At 49.5% G+C, this 26,579-nt stretch overlaps 9 protein-coding genes across 9 annotated transcripts; 4 read left to right on the forward strand and 5 right to left on the reverse strand.

Annotated features, from left to right (window-relative positions):
* Window positions 1-2,305: 2,305 nt before the first annotated feature.
* Window positions 2,306-3,475, forward strand: PFICI_07512 (uncharacterized protein; the record flags this gene model as incomplete). The annotated part of the gene is made up of 1 exon (XM_007836093.1): window positions 2,306-3,475. One exon carries the CDS (start codon window positions 2,306-2,308, stop codon window positions 3,473-3,475), a length of 1,170 nt encoding a protein of 389 aa, XP_007834284.1.
* A 439-nt stretch (window positions 3,476-3,914) lies between these two features.
* Window positions 3,915-4,388, reverse strand: PFICI_07513 (uncharacterized protein; the record flags this gene model as incomplete). The annotated part of the gene is made up of 1 exon (XM_007836094.1): window positions 3,915-4,388. One exon carries the CDS (start codon window positions 4,386-4,388, stop codon window positions 3,915-3,917), a length of 474 nt encoding a protein of 157 aa, XP_007834285.1.
* A 473-nt stretch (window positions 4,389-4,861) lies between these two features.
* Window positions 4,862-5,869, reverse strand: PFICI_07514 (uncharacterized protein; the record flags this gene model as incomplete). Its single annotated transcript, XM_007836095.1, has 1 exon — window positions 4,862-5,869. One exon carries the CDS (start codon window positions 5,867-5,869, stop codon window positions 4,862-4,864), a length of 1,008 nt encoding a protein of 335 aa, XP_007834286.1.
* A 431-nt stretch (window positions 5,870-6,300) lies between these two features.
* PFICI_07515 (uncharacterized protein) lies at window positions 6,301-7,191 on the reverse strand (the record flags this gene model as incomplete). Its single annotated transcript, XM_007836096.1, has 2 exons — window positions 6,301-6,701; window positions 6,768-7,191. 2 exons carry the CDS (start codon window positions 7,189-7,191, stop codon window positions 6,301-6,303), a joined length of 825 nt encoding a protein of 274 aa, XP_007834287.1.
* A 655-nt stretch (window positions 7,192-7,846) lies between these two features.
* Window positions 7,847-9,612, forward strand: PFICI_07516 (uncharacterized protein; the record flags this gene model as incomplete). The annotated part of the gene is made up of 4 exons (XM_007836097.1): window positions 7,847-7,951; window positions 8,029-8,486; window positions 8,573-8,837; window positions 8,932-9,612. The coding sequence occupies 4 exons, from the start codon at window positions 7,847-7,849 to the stop codon at window positions 9,610-9,612; spliced, it is 1,509 nt and encodes a 502-aa protein (XP_007834288.1).
* A 1,100-nt stretch (window positions 9,613-10,712) lies between these two features.
* PFICI_07517 (Sorting nexin-41) lies at window positions 10,713-12,853 on the forward strand (the record flags this gene model as incomplete). Its single annotated transcript, XM_007836098.1, has 4 exons — window positions 10,713-10,818; window positions 10,915-11,237; window positions 11,298-12,704; window positions 12,758-12,853. The coding sequence occupies 4 exons, from the start codon at window positions 10,713-10,715 to the stop codon at window positions 12,851-12,853; spliced, it is 1,932 nt and encodes a 643-aa protein (XP_007834289.1).
* A 3,692-nt stretch (window positions 12,854-16,545) lies between these two features.
* Window positions 16,546-18,035, forward strand: PFICI_07518 (uncharacterized protein; the record flags this gene model as incomplete). The annotated part of the gene is made up of 2 exons (XM_007836099.1): window positions 16,546-16,743; window positions 16,806-18,035. 2 exons carry the CDS (start codon window positions 16,546-16,548, stop codon window positions 18,033-18,035), a joined length of 1,428 nt encoding a protein of 475 aa, XP_007834290.1.
* Window positions 18,036-21,275: 3,240 nt separating this feature from the next.
* On the reverse strand, window positions 21,276-22,328 carry PFICI_07519 (uncharacterized protein; the record flags this gene model as incomplete). The annotated part of the gene is made up of 1 exon (XM_007836100.1): window positions 21,276-22,328. One exon carries the CDS (start codon window positions 22,326-22,328, stop codon window positions 21,276-21,278), a length of 1,053 nt encoding a protein of 350 aa, XP_007834291.1.
* Window positions 22,329-23,940: 1,612 nt separating this feature from the next.
* PFICI_07520 (uncharacterized protein) lies at window positions 23,941-25,198 on the reverse strand (the record flags this gene model as incomplete). Its single annotated transcript, XM_007836101.1, has 3 exons — window positions 23,941-23,992; window positions 24,045-24,235; window positions 24,287-25,198. The coding sequence occupies 3 exons, from the start codon at window positions 25,196-25,198 to the stop codon at window positions 23,941-23,943; spliced, it is 1,155 nt and encodes a 384-aa protein (XP_007834292.1).
* Between the last annotated feature and the right edge of the window lie 1,381 nt (window positions 25,199-26,579).

Genomic DNA, 26,579 nt, shown 5'->3' on the forward strand with positions numbered 1-26,579 from the left:
GCTATAGCTGCTGTAAATAGCTATTGTATTTATCGTTATTTTTAACGACGAGGGCCTATTTAAAAAGTAGATACCTAATAGGTAATTAAGCCAATTACTCACGATGCAACGCATAAATTAGTTTCCTTCGAAAAAAGCCTTATGATTTCTCGCTATTTTCCTATATATTTACGGCGGGCTGTATGCAGGTGCAGATAACGGGATATGGTGATATATAGCGCTGCTAACCGAGGTGACATAGCGCTGTTAGCATTACTCATCATTTATTAGGTGGTGGTACTACGTAGGTATTTATTAGCACTGTCGTTACTCGCGTCCGGTTACTAACAATACTGTCGGCCAACCAACTGTACATGAATTACTTGATGACCCAATAGCCATGGCCTTTTACCAAATAAATATTTTATATTCGTTTACCCTATCCCCTCTTGTTCTTCTTCTTTTCTTTTTCGACTTTCAAGGTTCGAAAATATCTGGGCGGCTCCGTGTTATGGACTAACAAGTTGGTTACACATGATGCACGATATCGTTTGCTTGTCAATTGATTCCCAGCATGATTATGAACATTGTGTCGCTTGAGTTCATGTATCTTGTTGCCCTCTTATCTTCTACAGTGGACGAACTGCTGCTTGGATACCTAGCAAATGAAAACTCAAGCCACATCTAGGAGCATAGGTAGTCATCATAAACGGCATCCCCCGCAGCGACATAATCAGAGTGAAGGCGAATAAGCTCAAATTTGACTTGCCAATCGTCCGTCCAATCACTCTTTGGGATATGTCAGAGTGTTGTATCGTAAGCGTTGCAACCATCATTTCCGAATTCAACCTTTACATAATCCTTTATTCACAGAGTACGAGGAGTATCAATTGGCGTCCATTCGCTGCCAGTTCCTGTAAATCACTCATGCCTGGAGCCTTTTGGATATTAGATGTCTTGGAGTGATGGCTAAGACTTCCATACTTCTATATTACCTGTAATGAAATGAAGTGTAATACTATTTGCCGGAAAAGTCAGTCACTATATACTCACATTCATATAGCCATGCAAACTCCTGGTGAATTATAACACAGCCTAACAAAGATATAATACATCGCCTGATGACTTTGTAGTAAAAATAAGACCGTTGGCAAGCTTTAGGAGATGACGTGAAATTTGAACTGATTCAGCTTCTTACCAGTAGGAATGCATGCATAGATCATGGCAATAGACCATATACAGCGAGAATATTATAATCACTGCAGTTCCGCCGTGCGCTTACGATGGATTAATCATAGCCGCATGAACAAAAGAATCACCGATTGCTCAGTGACGTTCAGGTTTTGTAACGCATTCACGCCAGTTGATGCGTTATTCAATTCTGCTCACCCGATGGCAACGAGTATAAAAGTGCAGGCAAATGTAAATTACAAGAAATGCCCAGTTCTACTTCTTCACGTTACCGTCTATCACAAGCGTTCTACTCATCACAACACCTCACCGATTAAATATCTTGTACCAACGAGACTTTGAAGGCAATACTCGAAGAAGAAACTTGAGTTGCCAGAAGATGTGTGGCATATTGACCTGGGCCTTAATGTGCGATTACCCCTACCATGAGCACAATGATGGAAGAACACCAAGAGAATGGGGTCTCTACTGGCATCAAGAGGCCATCTATCGAGAGAATATCGACAGGAATGGCAAGAAAGTCGTATGCAACGCAACAGATGCAACCACAATAGATTGTCCCAACAGGTGGCCGCGCAACTCGCAAGGCAATCCTGGCACCGACGACAGCAGAATCCTGTACCAAACATGTGATGACTGTAAGAGAAAGATGAGAGACAAAGAGAGGAGTCAATCACGCCAGAGGAACCGATCACGCCGGAGGTAATCCCTTTGCTCATTAGAGATATAAGCAAAGAGTAGCAGCACAGCGGGCTAGCGAGATCGTCTTGCGAGGGAGAGTCGGAGAAGGCACTAGAGGTGGCAAGAGTCAGTCCATGGAAGCAGCATCGGACAATCTTCCATAGATAGAGAGGCGCGCATGCGAATTATCAAGATTTCATCAACAAATGGGCGAAAGAAAGAACGAGTGATCCATGACGACAGTCCACCTTCAAGACCGTAGCTATCAATGATGAGTCCGTGGCACCACATCAATATCAAGAATAACAACAAGTCTGACAATTTCGAATTACTTTATGCTCATTCATACTGCCTTTCCATAAATTACCCCGAGGTATTGTTTCCTTGACCCGCCAAGTCGTCGACTTGATATTATAGACCGGTCAACGCTGGCGACAATTACGACATTGGCAAGATGTGCGCCGTGATTGCCTACCGAGCCATTTGTCCGGATTGCGGAAAGAGAAATGGGACTGATAAGAACAGAAATGTCATCCCGATAAAACTTGTCCACGAACAATATGCATACGCTCACCCAACAGAGATCCCACTTACTGCCCCATGCGATGCAGGCTTTGATGTCGGCACGTTGGACTGTCCGAATTCATGGCCTCGCAGGCCGTCCGATGGCTTGATTGGCTTCGACGATGACAAAGTGACCGAACGTAGGTGTCAACGTTATCTGCGTGCACGACATCGAAAGCTGCTCGATGAGCGAACCCGCCGGAGGGAAAATATCGGGCGGCAACAACTACAGCAAATACAGCGACAGACTTTTGCACAGGACACACTTTTCGTGCCAGAAGAAGAGCAGCAGCAGGAGCGAGAGCTGATCGAGGAAGAGCAGCAGCAACAAGAGATGACCGAGGAACAACAACAACAACAACAACAACAACAAGAACAGTGGCAACAAGAACGTATTTTGAAACTACAAGAGCTGCAGCAAAAGGTTGACCTACAATCGTGGCAAGACAGAGAAGTGTCGGATATTCTAGAAATACAAGAGCTAGAGGAAAATATTGCAGCGTACAAACAGGCACGGCAGCAAGCACAAGCGAGGCAACAGAAACGGCAACATGCACTACAACAGGTACTACAGATACTGCAACAGGTAAAAGCACAACAACAATTACGGCAACAGCAGAGGAAGCTTGATCCCAGACAACAAGCTCAGTATCAGCAGGAACAGATTGTAAGACTACGCCAGTTGGAGCAAAAGCTCGCGCAACAACCACCTTCAGAGAGACAGTTCTCGGACATGGTGGAAATAACGAAGCTACAGAGAATTATTCAGATATACAATAAAACGCATCTACAGGAACCAGTGATGGTCGCGCCAATGATTGTTGCGCCAAAGATGGTTGCGCCAAAGATGGGTGTACCAAAGGTGACTGACCCAATGGCAGTTTCGTCAAAGGTGTACCAATGGCTGGTGGCAGTTCCAGATACGCCAGAGACTCCGGAATCATTCGAAGAGTATCAGAAGCAAGTGGAAGCCATAGACGCGGAGGGCGACACCATTCACTTCACAGGCGATACTTGGGCTGAAATGTTTGTGACCCCAGATGCAATATTGGATCAATAATCCGATAGCCATCATAGTTCTACAACAACGGGGCCCTAGAGAAGGTGCGATGAAGCACAGGAAACTCAGAAACACTTATCAATATACATTCTCTTCATTGATGATTCTACATCAGGGTACAGTTGTATGATAGCTCAGATGGTCTCATTCCGACCCAATAATGAAATCAAGTGTCATAGTTCGATGGAAGACTCTTATCGATGTTTGGATGTGCGCTCCCTACACCCACTTGTCCTCCAGCTTGACGCTTTCTGTGGCGGGATGGTGGTCATGGGCTACCAACAGATTTCGCATTCTCGAGCATTCTTTAGACAATCGAATTTTTGCATCCTTTTGGGTATCTGTGTTACATAGTAATCTGTGTGTTGCGCTCAATAGGAAGCACATGTGTCTTATTCTATTGCAGTATGAAGTACTATGTTTCGAATGTATGTGGACTTTATTCATCATGTTGCGAGTAAATTGAAGAAGTGTCGTAGTCATACGTCCGGGGGTCCTGACTCATCACGTACTGCACCGTTCTATCTCCCTCCTGAGCTGTCCATTGTGATTGACTGTCCCATCTGGACCGATCATCCACATTGTGTCTCTGCTGCTTTCCAGGTTTCACTTTTCCGGCGCCGCTGGGCCGCGTCAACTGTGTGCGAATGCCGTTCTTGTCAACCTTTTCCACCCAGGCTCTAGTCGATCCCTTCTTGCGGACATAGTAGAGACCCGGCCGGCGCTCCGCTTTGGTGTTCCGTACGGCCGTCTTTGTGCGAAGCGTCGGTTGATAATAATCGGTCGTCGCTGCGTACGAGCTGTTCCAGTCGGTACCTTCTGATTGTAACTTTGACGTGCCATCATTTCTGGAATTACACGTCTTCAACAAAAGCTTCGCGAAGGCGGAGCGCAGCGTGCTGATGGCCTTCATGGTCGAGTTTCTAATGATAGGACGGTGTGGGCAGTTGTGGTATCTACGTATGCTGGAATTATATTCTCATTTGTCACGACGGGGAACAGTCGTCCAATCGAGCCAAGAGTCTTCTCGAAACAACTTTCGGAGACATTGCATGTGGAAGCCGTGTCAATTTAAGATGTATCTGAGCACCCGAACAAGAGCCTTGTCACTTTGACACAATGCTTCCTCTTTGTCCCGGGACCATTGTCACACAATTGCTGTGAATCTTTCATGGAAAGCTATCAAAGAAAGGCATGAATTGCTTCCGTCTTGTTGGAAGGACCAATATTGATCCTGGCTCTAGGTACAGAGTAGCGCTGATAGAAATTTAGTGGAAGGACATGGTTAGAATCACTCCTATTATGAGACCACTCTATAATTTTCTATCTACTATACAAAATCAATTGTCTCGATAATAGTGATTGTGCTTGGAAGAAAAAGAGAAACTATGCGTAGCTCGAATGCATGATGGAAAGTTGTGCGTTTAATTTCGCTATGGACTCTCCAGCACGCTGGGCCATAACTTCTGGGCCATTTGATAGTTTCTCTGTTTCGCTGAGGAATCCTTCCAAAGAAACCCATCCTTCCCATCCATAGTCCAATAACCAGGTCTTGGCAATTTCCACTACTGGAAAGTACCCAGGCGATTCGAGGGGAAAGGGTCTGAGAGTTCTTGACCACGCCAGCCGAGGGTCTCGTACTTCAAGGCCCTCGAGTAGAGGAGAGTCGTTCGTTATAGGCGGGTCGAGCCTCGAAGCGTCGGATAACTGTATGTATAAAATCTTCTCTTTCGGGCACTTTTGCAGAAATTCCTCCAGTGATTTTGCCACATTCTCCGTGGCATTCGGGAGTACGCCGCTAGGATCAGAAGGATCGCCCCAGATGCGGGCGTGAATATGGAATGAGTCGAGACAGAGACCAAAGTTGGCTCGGTCGACAGCTTGGACGATGCGGAGGCTGTCTTGCCAGAGTGCGTTGTGCTGGGCAAAGGCAACGGCTTCATAGGCAATCTTCAACCCGTGCGCCGCAGCCGCGTCGGCAAGCACCTGGAGTTCGGGCACAATCACGGCCTCATCTCCAGTGGTTCCATCAAGGAATTGGGACGGCATCTGTACGATGCTAGTGCCGACCGCTACGGCCACTTCGAACCATTCTTCCGCTTTCGTGAGTCGTTCCCGGAGCGATGTATCACGATTCCCTTCAAAATTCTTGAATGGGTTCAGGGTAAGTATCTCGAGCGACAGCCTTTGACTGAGCTCTTTGATTTGTTTCGCAGATTCCAGCAGGGGATGGTCATGGCTTGAGGCATGGGCTGCCAGGTCATTAAAAACAAGCTCGATTCCCGAGAAGTGGTTGTCTTTGGCGGCCTGTAGTTTTCGTTCTAGAGAATGTGATGAATGTTTACCAAGGGACACTGAGGCAACAGCCCACTTGTTGGCGAGTTTCGGGCCCATGATGAAGTTGAATGGACTACGAAGCTCTGTATGTTTTTTTTTGCAATTGTGAACCAGGACCCAGTCTCACACCAAGCAGTTCATTGATACATAAGATTTTGATAGTTACGCTGCTAATTACCGTGCTATTGCCACGGTTAATGGAGATGGATCGGCTAAAGTCTCTGCCTATACATTTAATTCCTCGTGTCCTCGTTCCCCTATATGATGGAACCTGGTATAAGAGGAGGAAGTGGGGTACAGATGGGCGTCGTCAGCCCTTGCAACCAGAGAGACAAGTGGATATTTCCCATACTGTGCTGGGTATGATTTGGGGTAGACACACTAGATCCTCCTGGGGTCAAATGTATTTACGACCGAGCGAATAGCAGTTGATGCATTACAGGTTAATCAATTACTGACTCATTCTGCATAGAGTTACTCGTCTAGCTTTAGAAACTAACGCAGCCACCATCAATTTTCAAGAAACCGCCTGTCATGAATTTGGAGTCATTACTCGCCAGGAAGGCAACAACCCCGGAGATATCATCCACCTCTGCAAATCTGCCCAACGGCATATTCCGGCGGAGTTCCTCCAACTTCTCCTCACTCCAAGTCGCTCGGAACATGGGGGTATCTACTCCACTAGGATGTATCGTATTGACCCGAATACCGTGCTGGCCCAATTCAGACGCAGCTGTCAGTGCTAACCCGCGTAGGGCAAACTTGGACCCTGAATAGAGGATGAGACCTGGCGTTCCTCTTAGCCCGGCAATGGAGGAAGTCAGAATAATACTTCCTCCATTTCCAAGATCTCTCATGGCTTTACCGCTGTGTTTGATGCCAAGAAACGCTGTATAACAAGAAGTCAGTATGATATGGGAACAGTGATCCACTCATTGGGGGCAGGATGCCAAACCTGACTTGACGTTCACCTCCATGATTTTGTCATAGCTCTCCACGGTGGTATCAAAGATACTCGTGGACGAGTAACTGATCCCTGCATTTAAAAATGCACAATCGAAACGGCCAAATTTGTCCACCGTCAATTTTGTGAAATCCTCAACCTCCTTCTCCTTCGTGATATCGGCACAGATTGTCAAAATTCTCGAGTCCAGCAGATCATCAGGTGCAACCAAGGGCTGAAGCTTGGATTTGGCCGATTCCAGAGCTTCGGAGCTGATGTCCACCAGGCTCAGGCTGGCACCCTCTTGTAAGAGTCGAGACGCCGTGGCCAGACCAATGGAGCCACCTGCGCCAGTGATCAATACAACTTTTCCAATTAGTCTCTGACTATGGCTCTGAGCTGGCAGCAGCGCCGATCGCACTTCGTTGACGCTCATGTTTGCTTGGTTGTTTCGTTTGGCTGGTGTGTACCGTCCTTGTTGTTTTCTGTTCTCACGTTGACAGACACCTTTTTCTATACAACTTCGGGGCTGTTGCCCGAAGATCGGCTTTCTCTTTATCCAACCTAATACTGCGCGCAGTAAATAGTCCCATACTACCTGTAATAATGTCATTCCCCACCATTACCCCCCCCACGATGCCATTATACTGGGGTTTAGTGGGCAGCGATCAGCCCTCTAAGATCCCCATGGGGTAAACTAGGGTAAACTACCTGGGCGGCGGGTTCAAAGCTGCAAACTAAAAGGTAAAGTCTTTATCCAAGCAAATCAAATCACGATCCGAAAACCAGCCCTACCGTAGCGAATATTCCGCTGGTTATGGTGCCAAGGGGGACATATGAAGCACAGTGTTGTAGTGCATGGCCACGTCCATTTGGATTGCTTCTCATGAAATGATGATTATATCTACGATGCCTACGCAAGTTGAACATATGGCCACTTTTGGACTGTGTCTTTCTTTGGTCCAGACATCTGTTCTTACTTGGTTGTTTGTCAATCCAAATTCTTGATTACCAGCGTAAAGCTATACTCTGAAGTTTTGATACTTCAAGCAGCCAGTATTGTGAGAGCTAGATTGTGCTTACCCATCAAGATGAAGAACCCGCTTGCCAGCCTCCATCAGGGTGGCGACACCTCAGATATCCCTTCAGAGGTTTATGGATATCGCCCTTATCTGCTTGCCATTTCGGCGGCATGGGTGAGCGTTGCCCACAGCATTGAGCCTATGTCTCATAATGTATCAATGTGGCTGGAACTAACATAGATCACACTCAGGCATCAGCAATGTATGGTTATGATTCGGCCTTTATCGGCGGAACATTGAGTCTCTCTTCCTTCAAACACGCATTTGGTCTCGATACGGTCTCATCGGCTGAGCTCACTGCGCTCTCATCACACATCGTGTCTACGTTTCAAGCTGGGGCATTCTTTGGCTGCATCATTGGATTCTTCACCGCCGAGCGCTTCGGCAGGAAGCCCATCATCATGGCCTCGGGCGTTGTCTTCATCATTGGAGTCATCCTCCAGATGATTGGCATGATTGGTCTGCTCTATGCCGGTCGTGTCCTCACAGGTTTGGCCATTGGTGCCAGCAGCACCCTCCTACCGATTTACATTGCCGAGTGCTCGCCCGCGCTTATTCGAGGTCGACTGGTCGGCATTTTCGAGATTATGCTGCAGATTGCCTTGGTCTTTGGCTTCTGGGTCAACTATGGTGTCAACCGAAACATCTCGTCAGAAGGCACATCCCCGTGGCCGTCCAGTTCATCCCTGCCGGACTGCTCCTCATTTCCATGCCCTTCATCATTGAGTCGCCCAGGTGGTTGGTATCAGCAAACCGGATTGAGAAGGCCAAAAAGGCCTTGTGCTGGGTTCGAAATTTGCCTGAGAATCATCCATACATCCAACAAGAGCTCAACGAGATCCAAGCTTCCGTAAACCACGAACTCGAGGCATCTGGCGGCCGCCGTTCGACGACTCAGATCTTTCGCGAGCTTGTTGCACCCGGCGTACGTGGCAGAGCTGCCGTGAGTGTCCTTCTCATGTTGCTTCAGAACTTGACTGGTATCAATGCAATCAACTATGTAAGTCGTCTTGAGTATGATTTGTTGCAAAAGAGATTCTACTTGATCTCGTTCGCATAAATGTTCTAGGATTACTGACTCATTTTGAACACAGTATTCGCCCACGATCCTCAAGTCTATTGGCTTCTCAGGAACAAGTGTCAATCTACTCGCAACCGGTGTATATGGCCTCGTCAAAATGTTCACAACAGTCATCTTCATGGTTTTTATCGTGGACCGCTTCGGACGACGTCTTCCCCTGCTAGTAGGTGCCATAGGCGCCATGGTCGCCATGTACTATCTGGCCGGCTATTCGAAGCTCTCGGGCTCATTCAGTGGAACCGCCCCTGCTGACTCGGGAAGTCAGGCCGCGCTTGCCATGATTTATATTTACGCCATATTCTATGGATTCTCCTGGAATGGCATCCCTTGGATCTTTGCTTCCGAGGTCCTTCCCAACCGTGTCCGTACTTTGGGCATGATGTGTGCGGTGTGCATGCAATGGTTGGCTCAATTCATCGTGGTGTACAGTCTGCCTTATATGGTGGCACGGATTACTTACGGAACCTTTATCTTTTTCGGTTCATGTACGGTCGTGGCCTTTTTCTTTGCCTTTTTCTTTGTTCCCGAGACCAAGGGTGTACCACTCGAGGATATGGACCTCATCTTTGGTGTAGGCGCGCCCACCTTTGCCATCCCAGCAAGGAAGAGATACGAGGAGTCCAGATCCGCCGGGCTCGGCGCTTTGCAGATGGGGGAGATTGAGAAACCAGGAACAGAGCATGTAGAGGTCTAGATCAAGCAGTAATCGCGGATGTATAGATGGCTTTCAGAGATGGAAAGTCCATGGTGATGAATACTTCCAATGGTTTGCGGGATGACATACTTTCAAAGCACGGACAAGAAGGCAACGCTTAAAGTGATAATACCACCAGATCGACTGCACGTTGATGAAGTAGCTGTTCCCAAAAGATACTACGAGATCAGCCTGCCTTCTCTTTCGTATCTTTGGTTGTTATTTCTGTCTCACGCCTTTCGCACCTTACCAGGCATCGCCATTGGTTATATTCCAAGATTGTTCCACTTGCAGAATCTCGTTTTCAAAACTTTTCTCTACTGCACTGATCAATTTTCAGCGAAGCCGCACTGGATGCCTTCCAGATGCTTGAATTTGTGAGGAATAATAGCCAATGACCAGCATGCCTTGCGTATCCAACAGCCATTTGTAACCTTGTCAGACCATTCACTGGAGCTCACAGCAAAGAATGATTTACTGTGAAAGAATAGAGATGAATGCGATACAGAAATATGAATGTGTTTCCGTGTTTGCAAAATCTTCCCATCAATGACACACGAGACCCCAAGTGTTGTCAATAAACACGAATATTCGGGGTTAACATAACTTTGGGCAGAGTGGAGTTATGCACGGCGGGGCATGTAGGAGGCTTAGGTAATGGAAGTGGGTCCGTGCATCCCCGGGTACCGTCGTCATCGCTGGCTGGGGCTTGGGCTAAGCTCCAACCTCAAGGCACCCAACTGTGAGCTCCCCAACCAGACCTCAGGCATTTGCGACAAAAGATAACGGGGACAACACCGAGAGCTATTTTCTAGGTCATCGCCGACAATCTGAGTGCCTACAAAACGAGGATGCTACGTCAATGATCACAACCTCGTCTCTTCTACTCCAGTCGATTGCCGGTACCTGTGCAACCGCCGTCCCGACCTCTTCCCCTCCCCCGCCTTCATCCGGCTTCGCCGTCGCCTTGCTTTGGCCGCAAGCCCTCTGCGATACTTGGACACGGTCGTGACTTGATTCACCCTGGGCTGTTGTCGCCAGCAGTCATTGTTAGCAATCGGCGCGTGACTGGCTCTGTTTGAAGCATATTTGCCGGCAAAATGTGGAACGACGAGGAAGACAACAATCCCTACGGCACCAGTTTTGACCGTCGGGATTCTATCACTTCTTCCTCAGCCAATCCCACATCGCCCATCTCACGAGAGTGTAAGTCCCTCCCCATGGCTCCCATGCGCGCAATCTCTTCATCGTATTGTGTTTTTGCTTTTTTTCGTTGAGGATACATAATGTGGCAATCAATAGCGTTGGATGACTCGCCGGATGAAGCTGATCCCGAGTGGGAATTTCTAGACCCTCGATACGAAGCACCGCACACTCCCTCTACCACCAGTGAGGAAGCACCACCACCGCAGCAACCGTTTGGGCAGGAATCCAGCGATGTCGACAGCGATGAGGAGTATGCCGCGCAAGCAAGAAGCCAGGTTCCTAGGAGGAAGCCTGGTGGCTATGACAGTCGCATCGAGCAGATCCTCTACGAGAATCCAGATCTGCCCATTCTGATCACAGACGCTGGAAAGAGCTTGGAGAGTGGCGGCAAATATATTGTCTATACTATCCGAACCGGAGTGAGTCTCGCATAACCGCCATGCACTCATTGGCCGCTGACCCTGTCTAACCATTACTAGGATCTCGAGGTGCGCAGACGGTATTCTGAGTTCGCCTCGCTACGAGATGCCCTCACAAGACTTCACCCTACTCTCATCATTCCTCCGATTCCAGAGAAGCATACCATGGCTGATTATGCCGCAAATCCTACGAATGCGAAGCAAGACCAGCAAATTATTGATCTACGGAAGCGCATGTTGGCAGTCTTTTTGAATCGGTGCCGGCGCATGGAGCAAGTCAGAAACGATGGTGTTTGGTGGCGGTTCCTTGACCCCAACGCAAGTTGGAGCGAGGTTCTCCATACCCACCCAGTCGCTTCCATTCCCAAGCAGGTTCTGAAGGCTCCGCCCTTGGACACGGCCAACCCTTCGGCAGCGCATTCCTATCTTCCTGTCCCTGCTGCATCTGCCAAGCTGAGAACCGGCTCGTCATCAGGTTCCGACGGCTCAGCGAGTGTCACCGGATCCCAAGTTGTTCGACGCTTCCCTCCCGACAGTCATGACTTGAACGAGCAGGAACTGGATCCGTACTTTATCAGTTTTGAGACATCGATCAAAGAGCTGGAGAAACTTTTGGCTGGACCTATGGAAAAGGTCAATCGCCGCACCCTCAACCATCTTACTTCGCTAGCGACTGATCTTTCGGACCTGGGCGCCAAGTACAATGCTTTTGCTCTATCGGAACCCTCTCAGACACTTGGTGCGGCTATCGAACGCATTGGGCAGGCTACCGATACATCGTATATCGCAACGGAGGAGTTGGCAGGATCTCTCGGCGCAAGTTTCGCCGAGCCCATGCGAGAGAATGCGCAATTTGCAAGCGTTGTGCGCAGTGTACTTCAGTATCGTTTGCTGAAGCGGGTACAGCAGGAGATGACGAACGATGATCTTCAGAAAAAGCGCGCTCTTCTCGACCAACTGGAGCGTAGTGAAGCTGAGGCCCAGAGAATTGAGCAATATCTGAGCAGCTCGCAACAAATCAGTGGCAACCGACAAGTGCAGGCTCCTCGGAGATCGTCGAGCATGCGGGAGACCTCGACGCAGCACCATAGAGAGGGCAGTGGAGAGGATACAGCATCCATCGACTCTGACTTTCCTCCTACCCATGGCGACTTTTCGTCAGCGCCCTCGGCCAGAGTTGGAGCACCAGAACACACCAGCCATGCTCCTGCCCACAAGAAGGCTCCGAGCAGCAACTCAATCACGAACAAGATTTTTGGTCCCATTCGACATGCTATTCAAGGGGTAGCAGATGTGGATCCAGAGAGAACACGACGTGACACAATCGGCAAGACCAAGGAAAGCATTGAGCAGCTCGAGCAGGCCCAAGTCGTGTCGGCTCAAGACGTCAAGGACGCAAGCTCCAGTATTCTCAAGGACCTGAAAAGATTCCAAGGCGAAAAGGAGGATGATTTGAAGCGATACATGGTGAGTGAAACGATGAACTATGCTGCCTCCTGGACTGTGCTGACGACCTCAAGCTTGCATACGCAAAAAGCCAAATCGAATGGGCACGCAAGTGCAAGGAGACTTGGGAGGAAGCAAAAGCTGAAGTTGACAAGATTGACGAGTCATAGATACCCGATCATTGTCAGAAAACAGTTTACGAGTTGGCATTTAATAATTCAGGTGGCAGCAAGCGTCAATATTGCATGACGTTACATACATACTACAATTCAGAAGGTGCATAATTCACTCGGAATGGCCACGACCTAGAGTACTGAGGATATGTCCGCCGGCGCCTCGTAGATGACTCGGGGAGATCCTTTAATAAAGCAAATTCATTCAGGCACTACTATTGAGAAAGATTCTGTGATGAGATGGCATTCGCCTTCTACTCTTACTTACAAGCCGCTAGGCGAATGCGAGTGGACGGGCCATGTTTGGATGCGAAAACAATGACGACGAGATTGTGAGCATATATTCTAAGCGATATGCGCATGGGATCGATTCTGATTCCTGTTTGCGCAGGTGGGTTGGGGAACTGCTTTTGGGAGTAATCATTGACTAATCGGTTCAACTCGGCCAGCTGCCAACACGGGGAAAAACTTGCTCACCCCGACTATGCCCGACCGCAAGTCGGTCTCCCATTGGGGATATGGTTTCCGGCAGTCGGTGGGCGGGATGGATGCGTAGAATAGGAAATTTACACGGCCGTTTTCCGTTTCCAACGAGCAAGGATCGCTGATTGGCTGTCCAGGCGAACCGCCTACCGACCCGCGGGCCAAGGAGTTGGAGTTATATTGAAATCTGGAGGAGAAAGGCCAAGACGAGGCAGCGTGGAGGTGTCGTCATGTGTCGGTGATGTGGCATTCCTGGAAAGAGAAAATTGGCGTGGTTGATTAATTCCGAGTCAATGAATATATGCAGTCAGACACCAGATTCAAGTTTGTATACACATATCACAATGGTACGAACGATTTTTTAGGTTAACATTCAACCTGTACCACAATCAATATCTAAACCTAGGTTATTGGAGTGGTTCAAGCTTGGCAGACTTGGGTGTGTCTGAGGGGTGATTGGACTGCCCTTACAACGTGGCCCGGTCGCTGGGCCGAAGATCTCGCTTGTGTACCTACAAATTAACTCACCACTCTACGGATAGTCGTGCATATATTATTTGCCCAGAGGGTATTATCTGGGCTGGCAGTGTTCCATTCTCCGATGCGATCGGTCTCGGAGCGGAGATATGCGAGCACAGATTCTTTCCAAGTGGTTATGTGATGCACTGTAATCAAGATCATATTGAATGTGTTCTGGTTTCCAAGCAGCAGAGGCTGGGTCAAAAGCAGAATGACTTGGATGTACTTTGGAAATACCTAGGTACACGGCGCGTGAACGTGGTAGTATTGTAAAAAGCTACATTCACGGCTAATGGTACGTTGGGTAGCATAGACAGGTTTACATAATGCCTCGTGCATGGTTATTCATTTAGGAATAATTTTCATCTTGCTCTGATCCATGGTGATCAAGGACGATTGTAATTCTTTTTTGACGAGATTGCGAATGGTGACCAATATGGTGCATGGTGACTAACATGGTGACTAAGGATGGCGGGAGGGTTTAATTGATGCGATTGCGCGTGTGTTTCACCGAGAGCGCGGTTGATGTTTCACTGGGTTGCCATTTTGACTAGCATTCATACAAGAACTGCAAGCACCTTGATCGATAATTTAGAAATAAGGATGCAGGGCAAAGGGAAAACTCGGCCTCCTCCCCAGCAGCTAACTAACTAGCAGCTGGACAGACGACCAGGACATGGACATGGAATTACGACGACAAAGAACATTGATTTGACCAACCATGGACAAGGTCCAGGTCTAACCATAATATCAGGGTTATTAGTTGAGTGTCAAGCATTTTTCGGGGGGCCAGATGAGGCTCCAAGCCCCAACCAATCGCTGAGATCTATTTGCGGAACGGAGAGAAAGTGCCGCGCCCACATTGCCGCTAGTGGGATTGCGACACCAGATGCATCGCCTCTTTTGGTCTTTGCTCTATCTGTCTCTGTCCCTTTCTCATATTGTTTGCAGATCCAAAAGTCCAATGAAATCTGCAGTCCCTCTTCCGAGTGCCCGGTCAGGCTGCCTGAGGTTTGACTTTGTTCCGGCAGTTTTATTGAAAATGGTGCCATCGCAATCTGTGCCTATTAAGTACATACCTTACTCGGGTCTAGATTTTTCGCCGCGTCAAGGTATCAATGGTGGTTAGGCTTCGAAACGTAAAGGAAGAAAATTCCAACGTAGCAGCAGTTGGCAGCCAAGTCAGCCTCAACGAGCCATCGTCTAACCCGAACCAAAATGTCTTGGGTGGGTATCGCAGAGGCTGAAGAAGACTCCGCCGCAGTTGACGCTACGACTCGGCACATCACGACCGACTGACTCCTCTCTAAACTCCTCCACAAGGTGTAGACTATTTCTGAGAAATCCCTAAATCGTTGCTTGAGTGCCGTTGCCCGACAAGCAAAGGGCAGTGCACGTACGTACGACATACGTACGCACACACTCACTCACTCACTTCGAGTCACTTGCAGTCGAGTCCAGGTCAATCCAATCCCCCTTCCAGCTGATGTTTGATGCCTATCTTTAAGCATTGAGGCCTGGGCAGCAGACAGCCGGTCACACGTCTGTATGGGAGAGTAAAAGGGCATTGGCGCACTTGGGCCCCTGACACATCCAAACGTCTCACAGCCCTGTAACATCCCAATGACCCCCCGGGAGTTCCGCTCGGGGTCCCGGCGGCAGACTCTGTGTTTCTCTCATGCCTCTGGGCTTGGGGCCTTTTTCTGCTGCACCTTGGCCACCCCTTGGCCACCTTGGCCGAGCCATCAGCGAACCATGCTGCCGGGATGGGCAAACATGTTGACTGTTTCTGGTCGTCTGTGGGGTTTCCATCCTGGAGTCGACGTTGCTGGCCGCGCGTCAGATGCGCCAAGTCTTCCCACTCTGGTGGGTTGGTCCCCACCCTTCCGATGGGGGGCCCCTTGGGAGGGTGTCAGCCAGCCTCAAGTCCCGCCATTGTAACCCGTCGTAGATGGAGATGTGCAAGTCTACACTTCAGTGTACGTACAAACTACAACATGAAGAGCAGCATGGGCAGGCCCTGCGCTGCCGATGCAGTGCCCGTCCCATCTTCTCACTTGATCGTATCTCTTGAGACTTCCAAGCTGGCTTGGCGGGTCTCTTTGCTGTTTTTTTTTTTCTTTCTTTTTCCCCTTCTCGATCTTGCGATTCCTTCTTGGTCATTCATCCATGCGAAAAGCTCAACACCCCCGTGAAGGAACTCCTGTCCCCCTCGCCCCGGGGCTGACGACAACGTCGACGACGGCGCAGGCTGGCCACTACTAGGTTGAAAATACTCGGGCGCCCATGCTAAGGGATAAACCACTTGATCCTTTTTTATACTCTTGTTTCGCCGCTTAACCAGACCCCCCCGGCCCTTTCGGTTCCCTTCGCTCTGCTTTTAGACTTCTAGCTGCAGTTATTTTCAAACTAAGCCCCAGGGGGGACGCGCACGAGTTTCCACCTTACGTCTCCTAGTGCCTCGAGTGGGCTCATCGCTACACTTTCATAAAACCGAAAGGGTCTGCAGTTTACAATAATAACCTGGCCCTTATCTACATGCTTCAATGTTGGTGTTATAGCGTTCACTTTTTTTTTCTTAACTTTGGATACTCGACAAGGGCTTGGAGGATCACTAGGAGCTGGAAAAAGAGAGAAAGAGAAAAGAAAAAAGAGCAGGAACATTTAAAAACAAGGTTCGATCAAATATGAAGTCCGCCTCAGTTGCCGCCCTAGTGGCTGGCCTATTATCGACATCGGCGGATGCTCTCGCCATACGGGATAGCAGCAACACGGCATCTTCAGGAGTGGTGGCCATGGATGTTCAGAGGAGAAAAGTGGCCGACCCGGTAAAACGAGACAAATTAAGAAGAAGAGGCTCGGTCGAAGCATCTTTAGAAAACGAGGTGGGTGGTTTCCAACAAGTTTGCCATTGGGGTCCGTATAGCATTGCTAAACTCATATACAGGAAACTTTATATTTTGTCAACGCCACGATAGGAACGCCCGCCCAGTCACTACGATTACATTTGGATACCGGTAGCAGTGATCTTTGGGTCAATACTCCCAGCTCATCGTTATGTCTCGGAAAGTCAAAACCCTGCTCCTATGCGGGAACTTACTCGGCCAACTCCTCATCGACATACGAGTACGTTGGAAGCTGGTTCAACATTTCTTACGTGGACGGGTCCGGAGCCAGTGGCGATTACGTGACCGATACGGTAACCATTGGAAGCACAACTGTCGATTCCCTTCAGTTTGGAATTGGGTACACGAGCTCGTCGGCGCAGGGTATTTTGGGCGTCGGCTATCCAGTAAACGAAGTGCAGGTTGGCAGGGCCAAGAAGGATGCTTACGATAACCTGCCCGCCAAGATGGCCTCCGACGGCACTATCAACTCCAACGCCTATAGTCTGTGGTTAAACGACCTCGACGCAAGCACTGGTAGTATCTTGTTTGGTGGCGTGGATACAGAGCAGTACACGGGATCCTTGGAGACGCTACCGATCCAGGCCTCGGGTGGCGTCTACTCGGAATTCTTAATCACCTTGACGAGTGTTGTACTTGACAATGTCACCATTGCCGAGGACCAGGCATTGGCGGTTCTGCTGGACTCGGGCTCGTCGCTGACCTACCTTCCCGACACGTGGGTCGAGCAAATCTACACCGAAACTGGGGCTCAGTACGATTCGAATGAGGGTGCTGCTTACGTTCCCTGCTCCCTCGCCGAGGATACGAGAACCTTGGACTTCACCTTTACCTCGCCTACGATCAAGGTGGACATGAACGAGCTTGTCCTGGATCTTGTCACAACTAGCGGCAAGCGACCGACATTTACCAATGGAGTCACGGCCTGCCTTTTTGGCATTGCGCCGGCTGGATCCAGCACGAATGTTTTGGGCGACACGTTTCTGCGTTCAGCCTATGTAGTCTACGACATTGACAATAACGAGATCTCGCTCGCGCAAACCAACTTTAACGCCACGGCGACCAATGTCAAGGAGATTGGCACTGGCACCAGCGCAGTACCGGATGCTGTCGCTGTTGCCAATGCGGCCACGGCCACTGCCGGAATCTCTTCGAGCACCACCAGTGCTCTCGGTCTCGACGACTCGAGTGCTGCCAGCCAGGTCTTGGCCAAATCCTCGGCAGTACTATCACTCCTCATTGGACTGGGCGCATCACTGGTTCTGTTGTAAAAACGCCAACCATGATGGAAAGCTTTTATTGTATTTTTGATTTTATTTTGTTTCAACCTTTCGGGGGCTGCATTTCACAAGCATTGCGAGGCGTTCAGGTTATGATCAGATCACTTTATTGGCGGCGGTCCTATCATTGATGATGGATTTAGGAGGAATGTATTGCATGCATGCATGAAAAGGCGTATCTACATTGTATGTTTCTAGCAATGTAACGGCAGGATGAATCCATGGGGCGGGCATTGTATTGGTCACTGGCGGTTGTAGAAAACAAGGCCCTTCCGGCTGGCTGTAGAAGAAGAGGAAATCTGGTGCTGGTCATAGAGAAACGCACAAGAAGAATTGAACGCGCGCACTGTCTCGTGGCATGCGCCATTTCACAAACTATTGAACCTCAACTGGATGTATAATGGCTCCATATCTGCTCATCATCATTACCCGGCCGGCTCCCACATCGGAACATGGCGAGCCCAAGGTAGTATTCCGTGCTTGGAAAGTCTGACAGAGAGTGCAAATTGGGTATAGTCTGGACCGCGTGCAGGTTTCCACCACTTAAACGAGAGTGCAACCGCGAGAGAGGCAGAGAGAGAGAAAGTTGAAGAGGGTATTCCATAAGTGGACCCCTTACCACGTTAATCAGCATGACAAAGGTCCCACTCTGTCGAAACCCAGGCGTACGCACGCAAACCCATAGAGGTCAACGCAAGCTGCCTCATGTATCGGGGCTCTCGTACTAAAATACCCTGCGGCCCGGCCAAAAAGACCACATGGAAGTTGCACTTTTATATGAGAGGGAATTGAGCACAATGCGTTTGAGAGAAGACAAAGATTACATATCCTGCGGAGAACCAGAAACCCGGAAACGAATATGTGTGGCTGCTGATACCGGATTCTCCGTGTCTTCCACAGAGAGACGGCGGGACAAGGGCTTTGAAAAACCTCGTGTTGGCAATGTCGTCGTGACGATAAACGGGCGCCGTCTTCCCTTTAGGGGACGGCGGGGCCCGGCTGTCCGCTATGATCCCTCAACTTCTCCTTTCATGCATGGCGCGTAATGGTTAGACGTTGAAGTGCCAGGTTCCGTCGCGATAGCTCAAGCCCATGGAGTGGTAAAATTGTAAAGGCCTGATCGGGGAGATAGGGCGGGCTCCCACATTTTGTGCTGGGGCGGGAATGGCGGCATGGGAAAAGTCACGATGCTGTACGCTTTTTTGCAAGGTCTGTGCGGTGATCTTCTCATCCGTGCAAGTATGTGTATAAGTAGCGGCATGATTGCAGGAAAGAAGGTGGGCTGACTTGCAGCTTGTACTCGGGGTGAAAAAGTACAACACGATCGTCATGATACCTCCCATGCATGCTAGAGACTATATGAAGTCGGCCGGAGACGAGTGATGCGATTCGTTGGTCCACGTGTTGGCTGTGATTGTATAGTACTGTCATGAAGACTAATGTCTGGTGTCGCTCAACCTTCATGATCAGATCTCGAGAAAAAGGTCTCTAAGCGATAATCATGCTCTCAGCACTTCTTCGACCTGCGCTTACAAACTGGTATTCCGTCCGCAACGCTCATGCCCATGACTACTCCTGCACCGTCCAATATTTAGGTTCATATACCCATGATGTTGTAACATTGTCAAAAACACTTCTGCGAGTCTTGAGGCTTTTCCCATGGGTCTATCGCTTGTAAAGCTGCTTGCTGCATGGCGCAGCTTTGTCAGCATTAGGGTGTCATCGCGTCTATCCGTCATCGTGGCCGTCGAGCTGGACTTGAGCTGACAAAGAGAGACAACGCAGTGACTTGGGGGTTTTTTGAAAATTTGCATTACCATGGTGTAATCCTTTCTTTGAAATGATCACCAAAGCTGATCCTACGACGACGCGTACGCTTGGTACGGTTACCAATAAAGCCGAGGTGCCGTCGCGAAGACTTGCCTAGGAAACACGATGTTGAAAGTCCTACTTTGTGCCCGTTACGGTCTTGTAAAATTGTGCACTCCTCATTTTCTCTTGTCCCTCGGTGATAGAGTCCATGGAAGATGTCTCCTCGTCGTACAGATGTTGTATTGTTTCTGGCCAACCCCCATTTCAAGTGTTACATTCGAAGCCTGTGCTAAGCGATAAGAAGACGTGCCTGGCGATTACACGATCATTGTTCAATATGGAGGTTGGGAGATGCTAGACTTTAAAACGACCGGGACGACTGTGTGTGTAGTACGTTCTCATTGTCATCATTTCTGAAGTCACATGTCCCCATTTTCTTGACACAACAGGCCGAGACAACACAAATTGGATCACCTAAAGGACTTAGGATGTACAAGTTCTGTTGTCTTAGGTGGTTGAACGTTGAAGAACAGCCAAAGGTCCCCTTAAACACCCGTGTATTAGACCCGTATACAATGATTGGCGTGCTTGGACATATGTACATGCTTTTTGCTACATATTATACCTTGTGCTATGTGGTTCTCAATTCTCTGAACAGGCTAAAGAATCGCACTGGAAATGCGCGTAAACAGGTCACGAGGTCAACTACAAGATTGTGGTTCTCTCAGTGGTATACCAAGCCATACGTTCTTGTGTGTGTTGTTTCTTGGGTCCGTCCACATGTAGTCAAGTAAACAAAGCACGATGGCAGACAAGCCGGAGTAACTATTTCGAAATGATAGTAGCTGGCGTATCCTGAAAACTACTGCTAGACCGTGACAAACACTAGAGACGTCTCTCTATAGCATTAATTTTCTCTGCTCGTATCTAGGGCCGGCGTCGATCCTCCGCCTCACAACTACGAGGCCCCGATTACTTCCTGACTATCGATTCTCCACGATGATCATGACGATTACAACATCATACGCGACCAGGGAAACTTGTTGATCACGCTTAGACTTCTTTATCAGCTTTTTATCTTCCAAGCAGTCCTTCATCTAGAGACGCACAATGGCAGCCCCTGACCAAGGTATCATTGATAAGTCGGATGAGGTCAGCCACCGTAAAGCACGTAAATCGACGCCAATGACATCTCTGCTGCAATGATCGAAATTCCAGTGGGTTGATATGCTCCATCTCTCGAGAACCAAGTGCCAACCAAACTTTTCCCACCCGGTCTTGCAACTAAACTGGGCTTTTCCCATGAGTGCTTAAAACGACACTTCCTGGCTTGAAAGCAAACTTCCTTTCTGCTTATTTTTCGTCAAGAGGAGCACAATAGACAATATGGAGTTAAAGTATTATGATTCCACCACGGAATCATCTTGGATCCCGTTCCAACCATCTGACCATGTCGTCGCACAGCACATGGGGCAAGTCATGCTCGACGTGATTCCAAAACTGCCAGTCCTTGGGCTGGCCCATGGCATTGCTACGTTTCATCTTCTCCACGTACTCCTCGCGGCTCTTGACGGCGTAGTGGTGCAAGCTGACACGGTCGCGGGAGATGGGCTGGCGAAACGCGGGCGAGTCGACCGTCGCCCCGTCCTCGCCCACCGTCACCTTGCCGGGGGCGAGGTGAAACATGTGCGGCGTAATGGGGCCGCCGGCGCCGTAGTCGCGGACCCGCACAATGCTCTTGACGTGCCGATTGTCCGAGCCCGCGCCGCCGTGCCCGGCGTCGTCGTAGATGCAGTGCGTGTAGGACCAGCGCACCGACGCCGCCCGCCTCAGCAGGCCGTTGGACGTGTGCATCTGCCAGTTGACGGCCAGGGCGCCGACGTCGTCGCGGGTCGCCTCGAAACTCTGCAGCACGCCCACGAGCGACTCGCCGCCCGGCGTGTCCAGAAACTCGTCGGCGTCGATAAAGGCCAGCCATGTGTGGTGTCGACCGCTCGCCACGGCGTGTACGCGCGCGCAGTCGTCGTACATTTTGTACTGCATCTCTGGCACTCTCTGGCTCTCGTCATAGTAGACAAAGGTCAGGACCTCGGGCGGCACGCCAAAGGAGTCCACGGCATCGCTTAGGGGCGGGTTTGAGCCGTCATCGAGGATATAGAATCGGCCAACGCCCATGTTGTAGTGGTGATGCTGCAGAAACTCGGGCAGGTCAAGAGCCTGGTCCCGGACTGCGAGGCATATGGCTAGGTATTCAGGGTCCTCTTCGTGGTGGGTTGTCGTCGGGTCTTGTTTGGCCTCGCCTTCTCTCCACGAGCCGTACGAAGACTTGAGGCCAGCGACGAGTTCCGAGCCAACTTCTTGGCCATAGTCAAGGGATGGTTTTCCGTAGAAAGTAAAGGCCGGTATCAGCAGACAAAGCAGTATACACACGACCAGCAGGCCGCCGTTGGGGCCAGATAAGGTGGTTGCCATCAAGCTCGAGTTCAACCTCTGACGAGGACAGACAATAGTATGTTCACATAGCTGTTCCCAATAGGAAATAATTGTTCAGAGAAGAAAAGCAAAAGAAGAAAATGACGAAAGGATTGAACAGGGGAGTGGCTGCGCAATGGGGGTGGCCCGGTGGGCTAGACACACACTGCTGACGACTGCAGGACCCACCAGTCAATCTATTCGCATGTGGTAGATGGTCAGCAAATACTCTTGTACAAGTTTGGTCAAGTAGTAGAAAGATGTGGATGGGTTGTCCAAGTGGTACTGTGTATAAAATACCGTCAGACCCTACCATTTCGATCCCTTGGAAAGACCATCCGCGCGTATACTTGAGTGATTGGAAGAGCGTCTTGCTTCAATCTTGGAAATCTCTCATGGCAGAGAGACGAACAGAGAAGGCTCGCTTACGGCTATTTGCGCAGCACATCATTTCCGCTCAAGATTAGACAGCAGCGCGCCATATGCGTATCATGCGGCTGCTGGCGATCCCCAGTGAGTCCCCGAGCTGCTCATGGACGGTTGAACGCAAGCGAGGCAAAATGACGACGCGTCCGCGCACAATCGATCAATCAATTCAGTGGCACATGCCCTCTTTGTAGCATGCAACATAACACTGACGGTGTCTTCTCCGTTTGCACCAACATTCTGTATCTCCATTTCCTCTTGTCTCAGGAAGCCATTCAAGCTGGTGAAGCATACCCGCGGAACATCTTGACAAGTCTCAATTTGTGTACAACCAGAGAGGAATTGCGCCCTCTTTCAGATGCGCCAACCTTGACACTAAGCCTCTCAGCGGGGTTTCGGCTGATAACAACGCGCGTAGGGACCCGGAACTAAAGACAGAACTAATATAGCCTTCTAACAGGGGCAGCTTTCTTTTCTCCCCCCAGTTCTTGACACGTACTGTGGTCGCCAAAGTTAACTATGAGTCGAGTATAACTAGTCGCAATATCTTCTCACAACCAATCAAAATGATGCCAAGACACGATCACCCTATGCTATAAAGATGAAAAGCGCCAAGCTTTGTCCGAGCTGATCCAAGGAAACACTTCTCGAAACAATTGGTCATAGCAGAAAAGACGGGAAGGATCAAGGAAGAAAGGTGTAAATTCATGTCGAAGAAGGGGTCCGGGCAGGCTTCATTTCTCCCCCGATCAAGGAGACAGCCATGTCCTGGAGTATTTCGCGCATACCATTTGCATAGTACTTTACCTCAATAGCACACGCAACATGGCATTGAGATCGCACCAGACTAGACAGAAGCCGCACTCAACGTCAGTGAAAATGACATGGCACAAATGGTAGAATCGAAAATTGAATTCTTGTGCATAGAATGTCTTATTAAAACACTACCGAGTCACACATGTGCAAGCCTGGTCGAATCCTCTCATCTATTACTGGCTTCCTGTGAAGCCACAGACGAGTTCAACTAGGCTTCTTCAAACTCACAGTCTCCAAGTCTGTCCGAATGACAAGACAATATCATCAAACGTGCTCGTTGGGTCGATGCCCATAAAGCCGGGCGGGTATGGTGAAATCAAACAAAACGCCATAAACTCCTAAGTTGACGTGGAAGAACTAAGGCATATTTTCAAGCCTTGCCCCCACCGCGAGCCTTGTGCCGAATCATCACGATTGAATAGCTGTAGTCGTTAGTCGACATGTCAATTGGAGGGGATCAATGCAAATACTCACGCTACGATACCCCCAATTGCAACAAAAACTCCCAAGACGGACTTGTCTCCTACTGATCGACCCGACGTAGCCCAGCCGAGCGCAACAATAGTGCACGTCTTCAAATGGCCGACTACGGTACTTGAGACTGGACCAGTTTTGGCAATGATGAAGAACTGGGAAATGTTGATAAGAGAGGCGAAAACGCCAGACTGGTGAAAGTTAGAGACTGAAATGTTAACCGTAATACGACTGAGACTCACCATGAGGATCATGACCCATCGGTTGAATGGTACTTCGGACCACACCGGGAACGTATCAACAAACGGAATGACGTAAAGCAGTAAGAAGGCCGAGACCGGTGCCTGGTTGAAGAGAAGTTGCATGCTTGTCATCTGTAGCTTGCGGTGATAGCTAGCTATCCAAACCGTGTACAGGGAAGACGCAAATATGCCGGAAAAGGCAAATGCTACACCCAGTCCTGATGTTGTCTTGACGCTGGCGTCACTAGATGGGAGAGAGTCGTAATAGGAGACCATGCCGACGCCAAGACAAGCCGGGATGAGAGCCAAAAGCGCATCCCGAGGCAGGGTCGCCTTGTAGAGAACATAGTTCATCAGTGCAACTGTGGGAGTGAGCAGAATGCGCGCGACCTGGTAAAAGGTCACACTGGAGAATGCCAACGAGAGGTTTGGCAGAATGACGTTCAGAGACATGGAAATCGCAAGCGGAATGATCTCGCGAATGGTGGTTCGTCGCGGGACAAAGAAGGCGAGCTGAGGCCGGGACAGAACGAAGAGCGTCAGCCATGTGATGGCGAAATGGAAGGCAGCAAAGCTGAGCTGTGCGAGCTTCAAGGACGGATCCGAGAAGATGGCCTTGTTGGTAAAGACAATGCCTATAGTCGCCAGAGTGTTGATGATCATCCAGATGACGGCTTTCGTCATGCCGCCGCTCTCTTTGTCGGATACCTGGGTAGACTGCATGTTCTCGTCCTTTTCCAAGAGCCCCTCCTCCTCGTGGCCATCGCGGTCTTCGACGGCGGTGTGTTGTGATGCAAGGTCGTTGTCTGAACCCTCGTAGCTGCTTCTGTACTTTTCGTTGTCATCGTGGGTTTCGGTAGCGGCAGAGGACGACACCGATGCCGGCGAACTATTGTAAGCGCCTGTTGCCATGCTGTCTGAATGACTCGTATGGTCGGTGTGTTGACAGGTTTTACTGGGTCGCAAGCCTGAGCGAGCAAGTTACAAGTTGGAAGCAGTCAAGATTCCCAAGGTTTTGCAGCCAGGCAAAAGGGTAAGTCGGCGGTCTTGTTGTGGGCTAGAGCATCGAAAAGGCGATAGGCTGAAGAGCGAATGCAACGATGGACCAGCCCTAAAATAAAACGAACGAGATGGAAACAAAGTCGAGGACAATTGGATTGATGGCGATGATTCAAAGACAGCCAATTTGGAGATGTCGATTGTGTTTGGACAGGAACTTGAGACTTGGCCGCCTGGAATCTGGGACGGGTGGGCGGCTGCAAAAGCCCCGCTTTAGCGTGGTTTAGCTGCACAATTGGCGTAAGAGCCCACGGGAATGGAGGGATCTTACGCCAAGGTGGCCTTGAGTGGCGCAAATTGGTGTGGGAAGCCAAACGGCAGGGGCCCGTCTAGGGCCTCCAGGCTTCCTCCTTCCCACTACTACTACGACGTATGTACTACCTGGTCCACCGCGAGGGGGTATAGCTCAAGGTTCGCGACACATAACACATACATCACACTACATGAAGAACTACCTCTCAGCAGCTGAACGTGGCCCATCATACCTTATCATACTGCTTGCTGCAAAGGGTACCTGCTGTGCCGCTCTCGTCAGCTGCCACAGCACAAACTTTGACTCACAACTCAGTCCCCTCTCCCTAAAGGGTTTGTTTGATTGCTTGCTTGAAGTGTGGTGTCTCAAAGGAAACTCACGATCTGCAGCCGATACCAATAAATGCCTGCTCCTGCGCCCACCGCTCGTTCTTCTCCCCCCCAGGCCCCACCACACTTCTGAAACAGATCCAACCTCTCTTTTCTTGAGGGAACATTCAATGTAATGCGTATGACTTCGTTTACACAGGCTCGTATGTATGTATCGTATAGACAAGTAGTCAGCTTCGATCATCAGCTGCGCTTGTAATTGGCTGCCCCAATTATTGCCACGCGCTCAGCTCGGTACATATTGTACCACCGTGGGGGTTTGCAAGTTACCTCAGGCACATATTTTCGAGGATGCAGCGATTGCTTTTCAAAAGCGAGACATGATTATACAGCTGTCAGTTCGGAATGCGGCCCAGCCTCCTCTTGAAAGCTGTCCTTTTCCTGAAAGTATGTCTATCATGTCTCACTCTCAATCAATCGTGTCTCTTAAGCTAAAGAGGTAATTGATTGATCCCGAATACTGTCGGTTCATTGCAAAGCAACATATATTGTTCCACATATTTTGGGCTGAAAATACATTACTTACCTTCACGACCCCCATCCACCACAGATTTTTGTGCATCTTATCTCGCCCTGTATATCTCGGTCAATG

The sequence above is a fragment of the Pestalotiopsis fici genome (genome assembly GCF_000516985.1).
Source record: "Pestalotiopsis fici W106-1 unplaced genomic scaffold PFICI_Scf_5, whole genome shotgun sequence".
NCBI classification, from domain to species: Eukaryota; Fungi; Ascomycota; class Sordariomycetes; order Amphisphaeriales; family Sporocadaceae; genus Pestalotiopsis; species Pestalotiopsis fici.